This window comes from Heptranchias perlo, chromosome 1 (genome assembly GCF_035084215.1).
Source record: "Heptranchias perlo isolate sHepPer1 chromosome 1, sHepPer1.hap1, whole genome shotgun sequence".
NCBI lineage: Eukaryota > Metazoa > Chordata > Chondrichthyes > Hexanchiformes > Hexanchidae > Heptranchias > Heptranchias perlo.
The window spans coordinates 152,013,284-152,022,603 of NC_090325.1; the positions used below are offsets into that span (position 1 = coordinate 152,013,284).

At 49.9% G+C, this 9,320-nt stretch overlaps 1 protein-coding gene across 1 annotated transcript in view; it reads left to right on the forward strand.

Moving 5' to 3' along the window:
- Window positions 1–9,037: 9,037 nt before the first annotated feature.
- Window positions 9,038–9,320, forward strand: part of ppid (peptidylprolyl isomerase D) — a 30,211-nt gene continuing 29,928 nt past the window's right edge. The window contains exon 1 of the mRNA XM_067992660.1: window positions 9,038–9,183. Within this exon, the coding sequence (XP_067848761.1) occupies window positions 9,099–9,183 (85 nt within the window). The 5' untranslated portion in view covers window positions 9,038–9,098. The remainder of the gene's footprint in view (window positions 9,184–9,320) is intronic.

Genomic DNA, 9,320 nt, shown 5'->3' on the forward strand with positions numbered 1-9,320 from the left:
GAGTGAATGTTTAGGGTGGTGGATGGGGTGCCAATCAAGCGGGCTGCTTTATCTTGGATGGTGTCGAGCTTCTTGAGTGTTGTTGGAGCTGCACTCATCCAGGCAAGTGGAGAGTATTCCATCACACTCCTGACTTGTGCCTTGTAGATGGTGGAAAGGCTTTGGGGAGTCAGGAGGTGAGTCACTCGCCGCAGAATACCCAGCCTCTGACCTGCTCTCGTAGCCACAGTATTTATATGGCTGGTCCAGTTAAGTTTCTGGTCAATGGTGACCCCCAGGATGTTTATGGTGGGGGATTCGGCGATGGTAATGCCGTTGAATGTCAAGGGGAGGTGGTTAGACTCTCTCTTGTTGGAGATGGTCATTGCCTGGCACTTATCTGGCGCGAATGTTACTTGCCACTTATGAGCCCAAGCCTGGATGTTGTCCAGGTCTTGCTGCATGCAGGCTCGGACTGCTTCATTATCTGAGGGGTTGCGAATGGAACTGAACACTGTGCAGTCATCAGCAAACATCCCCATTTCTGACCTTATGATGGAGGGAAGGTCATTGATGAAGCAGCTGAAGATGGTTGGGCCTAGGACACTGCCCTGAGGAACTCCTGCAGCAATGCCCTGGGGCTGAGATGATTGGCCTCCAACAACCACTACCATCTTCCTTTGTGCTAGGTATGACTCCAGCCACTGGAGAGTTTTCCCCCTGATTCCCATTGACTTCAATTTTACGAGGGCTCCTTGGTGCCACACTCGGTCAAACGCAGCCTTGATGTCAAGGGCAGTCACTCTCACCTCACCTCTGGAATTCAGCTCTTTTGTCCATGTTTGGACCAAGGCTGTAATGAGGTCTGGAGCCGAGTGGTCCTGGCGGAACCCAAACTGAGCATCGGTGAGCAGGTTATTGGTGAGTAAGTGCCGCTTGATAGCACTGTCGACGACACCTTCCATCACTTTGCTGATGATTGAGAGTAGACTGATGGGGCGGTAATTGGCCGGATTGGACTTGTCCTGCTTTTTGTGGACAGGACATACCTGGGCAATTTTCCACATTGTCGGGTAGATGCCAGTGTTGTAGCTGTACTGGAACAGCTTGGCTAGAGGCGCAGCTAGTTCTGGAGCACAAGTCTTCAGCACTACAGCTGGGATGTTGTCGGGGCCCATAGCCTTTGCTGTATCCAGTGCACTCAGCCGTTTCTTGATATCACGTGGAGTGAATCGAATTGGCCGAAGACTGGCTTCTGTGATGGTGGGGATATCGGGAGGAGGCTGAGATGGATCATAGAGTCATAGAGTCATAGAGTTATACAGCACGGATAGAGGCCCTTCGGCCCATCGTGTCCGCGCCGGCCATCAGCCCTGTCTACTCTAATCCCATATTCCAGCATTTGGTCCGTAGCCTTGTATGCTATGGCATTTCAAGTGCTCATCCAAATGCTTCTTGAATGTTGTGAGGGTTCCTGCCTCCACAACCCTTTCAGGCAGTGAGTTCCAGACTCCAACCACCCTCTGGGTGAAAAAGTTCTTTCTCAAATCCCCTCTAAACCTCCCGCCTTTTACCTTGAATCTATGTCCCCTTGTTATAGAACCCTCAACGAAGGGAAAAAGCTCCTTAGTATCCATCCTATCTATGCCCCTCATAATTTTGTACACCTCAATCATGTCCCCCCTCAGCCTCCTCTGCTCCAAGGAAAACAAACCCAATCTTCCCAGTCTCTCTTCATAGCTGAAGCGCTCCAGCCCTGGTAACATCCTGGTGAATCTCCTCTGCACCCTCTCCAAAGCGATCACATCCTTCCTGTAGTGTGGCGACCAGAACTGCACACAGTACTCCAGCTGTGGCCTAACCAGTGTTTTATACAGCTCCATCATAACCTCCTTGCTCTTATATTCTATGCCTCGGCTAATAAAGGCAAGTATCCCATATGCCTTCTTTACCACCTTATCTACCTGTTCCGCCGCCTTCAGGGATCTGTGAACTTGCACACCAAGATCCCTCTGACCCTCTGTCTTGCCTAGGGTCCTCCCATTCATTGTGTATTCCCTTGCCTTGTTAGTCCCTCCAAAGTGCATCACCTCGCACTTTTCCAGGTTAAATTCCATTTGCCACTGTTCCGCCCATCTGACCAACCCATCTATATCGTCCTGCAGACTGAGGCTATCCTCCTCGCTATTTACCACCCTACCAATTTTTGTATCATCAGCGAACTTACTGATCATACCTTTTACATTCATATCCAAGTCATTAATGTAGACCACAAACAGCAAGGGACCCAGCACCGATCCCTGTGGTACCCCACTGGCCACAGGCTTCCAGTCACAAAAACAACCTTCGACCATCACCCTCTGCCTTCTGCCACTAAGCCAGTTTTGTATCCAAAGTGCCAAGGCACCCTGGATTCCATGGGCTCGTACCTTCTTGACCAGTCTCCTGTGGGGGACTTTATCGAAGGCCTTACTGAAATCCATGTATACCACATCCACTGCGTTACCCTCATCCACACGCCTAGTCACCCCCTCAAAAAATTCAATCAAATTAGTCAGACATGATCTTCCCTTGACAAAGCCATGTTGACTATCCCTGATTAATCCTTGCTTCTCCAAGTGGAGACTAATTGTGTCCTTCAGAATTTTTTCCAATAATTTTCCTACCACTGATGTTAGGCTCACTGGCCTGTAGTTCCCCGGTTTTTCCCTACTCCCCTTCTTGAATAATGGTATTACATTAGCGGTTCTCCAGTCCTCTGGCACATCCCCTGTGGCCAGAGAGGTTCTGAATATATGTGTCAGAGCCCCCGCAATCTCCTCCTTTGCCTCACACAGTAGCCTGGGATACATTTCGTCCGGGCCTGGGGATTTATCCATTTTTAGGCCTGCTAAAACCGCCAATACCTCCTCCCGCTCGATGTTAATATGTTCGAGTATATCACAGTCCCCCTGCCGTATTTCTATGTCTACATCGTCCTTCTCCATAGTGAAAACAGATGCAAAAAATTCATTTAGAACCCCTCCTACATCTGCCGGCTCCACACACAGATTGCCATTTTTGTCCCTAATGGGCCCTATTTTTTCCCTAGTCATCCTCTTACCCTTAATATACTTATAAAACATCTTAGGATTTTCCTTTATTTTGCTCGCCAGTGTTATTTCATGGCCCCTCCTTGATCTCCTAATTTCTTTTTTAAGTATCCCCCTGCACTTTTTGTACTCCTCTAGGGCTTCCTCCGTCTTTAGCCTTTTGTATCTGCCAAAAGCCCTCCTTTTTTTCCTAATCCATTCTCGTATATCCCCTGACATCCAAGGTTCCCTGGAGTTCTTGGAACCACCCTTGACCTTTACGGGAACATGTTGCCATTGTATGGTCCCAATCTCCCTTCTGAAAGACTCCCATTGCTCCGATGCGGATTTTCCTACAAGCAGCTGATCCCAGTCCATTTTGGCCAGATCCTGCCTTATCCTATTAAAATCGGCATTCCCCCAATTTAGAACCTTTATTTCCGGCCCCTCCCTGTCCTTTTCCATGACCACCTTAAATCTCACCGAATTATGGTCACTCTCACTAAAGTGCTCACCTACTAGCACTTCTTCCACTTGGCCGGCCACATTCCCGAGAATTAGGTCCAGTACCGCCCCCTCTCTTGTAGGACTTTCTACATGCTGGCTCATCCACTCGGCACTTCTGGCTGAAGATGGTTGCAAACGCTTCAGCCTTGTCTTTTGCACTCACGTGCTGGACTCCGCCATCATTGAGAATGGGGATGTTTGCAGAGCCTCCTCCTCCCGTTAGTTGTTTAATTGTCCACCACCATTCACGACTGGATGTGGCAGGACTGCAGAGCTTTGATCTGATCCGTTGGTTGTGGAATCGCTTAGCTCTGTCTATAGCATGTTGCTTCCGCTGTTTAGCATGCATGTAGTCCCGAGTTGTAGCTTCACCAGGTTGGTACCTCATTTTTAGGTACGCCTGGTGCTGCTCCTGGCATGCTCTTCTACACTCCTCATTGAGCCAGGGTTGATCCCCTGGCTTGTTGGTAATGGTAGAGTGAGGAATATGACGGGCCATGAGGTTACAGATTGTGCTGGAATACAATTCTGCTGCTGCTGATGGCCCACAGCGCCTCATGGATGCCCAGTTTTGAGCTGCTAGATCTGTTCCGAATCTATCCCATTGAGCACAGTGGTAGTGCCACGCGACATGTTGGATGGTGTCCTCAGTGCGAAGACGGGACTTCATCTCCACGAGGACTGTGCGGTGGTCACTCCTACCAATACTGTCATGGACAGATGCAGCTGCGACAGGTAGATTGGTGAGGTAAGTTTTTCCCTCGTGTTGGTTCGCTCACCACCTGCCGCAGGCCCAGTCTAGCAGCTATGTCCTTCAGGACTCGGCCAGTAGTGGTGCTACCGAGCCACTCTTGGTGATGGACATTGAAGTCCCCCACCCAGAGTACATTCTGTGCCGTTGCTACCCTCAGTGCTTCCTCCAAGTGCTGCTCAACATGGAGGAGGTCTGATTCATAAGCTGAGGGAGGGTGGTAGGTGGTAATCAGCAGGAGGTTTCCTTGCCCATGTTTGACCTGATGCCATGAGATTTCATGGGGTCCAGAGTCAATGTTGAGGACTCCCAGGGCCACTCCCTCCTGACTGTATATCACTGTACCGCCACCTCTGGTGGGTCTGTCCTGCCGGTGGGACAGGACATACCCAGGGATGGTGATGGAAGAGTGTGGGACGTTGGCTGAAAGATATGATTCTGTGAGAATGGCTATGTCAGGCTGTTGCTTGACTCGTCTGTGGGACAGCTCTCCCAATTTTGGCACAAGTCCCCAGATGTTAGTAAGGAGGACCTTGCAGGGTCGACTGGGCTTGGTGGTTTTTTTTTGCCGTTGTCGTGTCCGGTGCCTAGTGGTCCGTCCGGTTTTATTCTTATTATGACTTTTCGTAGCAAGATTTTACAACTGAGTGGCTTGCTAGGCCATTTCAGAGGTCAATTAAGAATCAGCCACATTGTTGTGGGTCTGGAGTCACATATAGGCCAGACCGGGTAAGAGCAGCAGGCTTCCTTCCCTGAAGGACATTAGTGAACCAGATGGGTTTTTACCACAATCCAGTAGTTTCATGGCCATCATTACTGATACTAGTATTTTAATTCCATATTTTTATTTAATTAATTGAATTTAAATTCACCGTGGTGGGATTTGAATTCATGACTCTGGATTTTAGTCCAGGTCTCTGGATTACTAGCCCAGTAACATAACCACTATGATACCGTACCTATTCTATTTTTGAGAACTGTATAATGAGGACCTTCTGAGGAGCTCTAAATGCCGCAAGTGAACAGATGGAACTATAGCAAGGGGTTGATAGCTTGGAGAAGATATAAAAATAAATGATAAACTTACTATTTAAAACTAATGCAATTTGTAGATGGAGTGGTTTTGAAATATCGAGACATGGGATTAGAGCTAACTCTGTTGTTTGATCCGTTTTCTTTAATGATCTTAGCAGAGATAAGTTTGGACTAGTTTTGAGCCAGTCCTTGTGGGGTGAGTCTGCAGCACCACTTGCACTGTTCGTACTGAATTGTATGTCCAATCTCAAGGTCATCAGGGGCTCGTGTCGTAAGTGGGCCTGTGGCAGTGCAGCTGCTCTGAATGCAAGAGTTAGTGCAACACTGAGCCAAAAAGACCAAGATCCTGAGACTGATCTGAGACCTGTCAGCTGATCACTCCTCCAGCAGCAGTTGGGGTGTTGTATTTCACTTTAGCTCTTGGCTAGGGAAGTGAGGGGGTGGTGAGAATCAGCTCGGGTTCCATCTCTGACTTCATGGTGACATCTGATGGAATGTGTTACGAGGACTCGATCTTGACAAACCTTGCTGTTAAGGCCCAACTGTGCTGGGAGGACCTGATGCTGTGACTGTGCATGATGGATGTTAGTGTTTGACGAGTTAAGCAACAATTAATTTTCTTTGGTAATCTTAAAGCAGGAAAATATTGACATCGCACTTCTAGATTTGACAGTGTGATGCTTCTCAGACAAATGGGTCAGCACCTCTCACTCAAACCCACACCATGGGGCTTCAAAGAGTGATGAGGGAGGAAATTCAGGGGGTGGCGGGTGGGTGGTGAGGGGGGAGGAAACTCTGGGGGGTGGTGGGGGGAGGAAAATGTGGGGGGGGTGAGGAAACTCCCCCTCACTGTAGGTTTACTATGTGCTTAGTGGTGGGGTCACTCAAATTTGGTGAACGGAAATATCACTTACCCAATTCCAATCAATTTAAGTGTGGTTGACTGATCCCAAGCTGAGTGACCTTTCCTGCTACATTCTATTAAAGATCAAGAATTTAACTTAATAATGGCAGAGTTTTCTAAACTCTGGAACTGGTTTGCTCAGGATTAAGATTTCCTATCCTACCCATCACTGTTTACACAGGGTCACATCCAGTCAAGGCTGGAGTTTTTTTTTTATTCGGCCCCCCTTTTATAAGGGGGGGTGTGGGGTGTGCTTAAATACTAAAACCAAACAAACCAAAACCAAGTGTTCAAATTAAAATTTTATTATCCTCGTCCAGGATGCACTCCAGCCCCTGCGGTGCCCACCGGTCGCGGAAAGCCTCGAGCGTACCGGCAGACACCGCGTGCTCCATCTCCAGGGCCACCCGGGCGCGGAGCATTCCGCGGAAGAGAGGCAGACAGGCCGAGCGACCGCCCCCACGGACCACGATCATCCTAGACCTGTGGATAGCCACCTTGGACAGGCCCAGGAGCAGGCCCACGAGAACGTCCACCGACCTGCCCGCCCCCCCTCCTCACCGGGCGGCCAAAGATCAGGAGCGTGGGACTGAAATGCAGCCAGAACTTGAGGAGCAGCCCCTTCAAATAATGGAACAGGGGCTGCAGTCTCGCACACCCCGTGTACAGATGGAACACGGACTCCTCCAGGCCGCAGAAATCACAAGCGGCCTGGGTGTCCGTGAAATGGCGTAACCGCCGGTTGCACGCGACTGCTCCGTGCGCCACCCTCCACCCCAGATCCCCAAAGTAACACGGGAGGACCCCTGTATAGAGAGCCTCCCACTGGGGACCCCCGTCTCCGCCGGACGGCAGGATGGCACGCCAGGGCGTGTCCGGCCGAGAGACGAGGGCGAGGAAGTGGATGGTGTGCAGGAGCAGCCCGTACAGGAAATCCCTGTGAAACGGCACGGAGGGAATTTCCGAGAGACGGCTCAAGTTGTGAGGCGCGGCCCCCCGAGGGAGGTTCCGGGGTTTGGCGCCGAGGAGGAACTCCGTCCGAACGGGGGTCAGGTCGGACGGGATGGCTCCGCACGCCTGAGCCGCCTCCACATCCCGAGTGGAGTCAGGGCCGAGCGCCGATTTCAACGCCCGGATGGCGATGGCCGCGTCCCCGGCACGCCACAAGGACATCCGTGCGGCGAGCGCCCACGGCTCCAACCAACCCGACCCACCACCATCCAGGACGTCCCTGACTCTGGTCACCCGACCAGCCACGGCCGTCCGCACCGACAGCCGCGAGTGGCCGAAGCCGATATCGCGGAGGAACGGATTCCCGAGCAGCGGCTCCTGCAGGACGGCCGCTACCCTACGGGCGAGAGCTCTGACCGGAGGCGACCATGTTCTAGACCCTGAGCAGATCCTGGTAAAAGACAGGCAGCTCCTGCAAAGACATGCGGCCGCCCACCAGCGAGATGAACAGGAGCTGCGTGTCGTAGTTCAGGCCGTGCAGCTGGCGGAAAAAATACGTTGCCAGCGCACGCCATCTAAGAGGACGCTCAACGTACAGGTATCGCCGCAGCGTCCGAAGGCGGAAAGTTGCCAAGGCTGGAGTTGAGGAAAGGGAGAAAAACAAATCAGCCACCCAATGACAGGCTTCCCTCTACTGCCACATGAGTTCGGCAGTGGCTGGAGGAAAATAAATCTTCATTCACATGCAAGGTATCTTCTGCATTCTTCAGGACTGTTAAAAACATGTCACTGTCACCAATTTTCTGCAGTAATTTCTTCCTAGGATCAGTTTCAAAACATGGTCCATTACCTTAGTCTGTTCCATTGAGTTTGAATGGTAAAATAAGTTTAGAACTCCTGCCTATCAAAGGCAAAGGAGTGAAAGAGAAACCTATTGCTGTGCTAGTGCTGACACTGCTGCAAGATAACACTTCCTTGGGGTGTAAAGTCTGGATGGCAAAGAAAGGGTAAATATGAAATAAGGGCTTTGTAAGAGTGGATTTTCTGATGTTCAAAACCATTGTATGTGACTAAGGGCTGTGTGTATTGCTTTGTTTTTTGAGTAATAAACAATCTGCTTTTAAAAGCAAAATCTGATAACTTCAGTCAACATACTATGGAGTGGGTGAAAAATTAATTTAAATTAAGAACTTGGCCAAAAGACCAAGTATGCGACCTCTCATATTGTCTTTAACAGGCATTGAAAGCCATCCCACAGCAACAGCAGTGCTATTCTGGGAGAGAAGCAACTATTTTCATGGAATGTCTTTCAAAGTTGTGTCACTTGGAAATCATGAAGCTGTACAAAGAGTCGACACATTTTTTTCCCTCAGATGCAAGAAAATGCATGCATGCTCAAAAACAATTGCACTGTAAGCTTAAATTTATCACAGTACATCAAAACAAATGTTGCCATTTGTTTATATCCGCTTTCCTTTAAGCCTTTTTTATAACTAATAAATGAAAGTGTTGAACGAAAATGAAAACAAACATACAATTTTTAAAAATGCTCCGAAGACTTTTCTCCCGGGTTGCTTGCAGCAGTGTCCAGGGGATCAATCTTTAATTCCTGGAGACTGAAGAGTAATCCTACTGTTTGGATTTCATATGTTGGATGCACCAGTAAACTTTACCTAAGTTGGTGCCTGTCTTAAACCTTTACAAAGTAGGGCTTTACACCACTGTGTTAAACTAATTGCAAGTAAAGTTATTTGAAAACACACAGCAAAGGTTTAAATTTTAAACTGAACGATGGTCAACTGCCAGCGCCTCTTCCCAAAATGCATTGCGGCAGGCGGATGTTTGGTCGGCTCGAAGCGGAAGTTGGTGGTGCCGCTCCGTGTGAGTGCAGTCGGCCGGCATGTCGAATCCTTCTCCGACAGTCAGGCCTTCCAACGCGGCCAACCCGCGGGTCTACCTGGATGTGAATATCGCGGGGGAGATAGGTAGGGCGGTTTCCGAGTTTCAGAACTGAAAGGTTAGGAGGTGGACCGGATCGGCGCGTTCCGCCCGTTCCCACTCCCCCCCCCCCCCCCCGACACTTCTCTCTCCCCCCCCCCCCCGACACTTCTCTTCCCCCCCA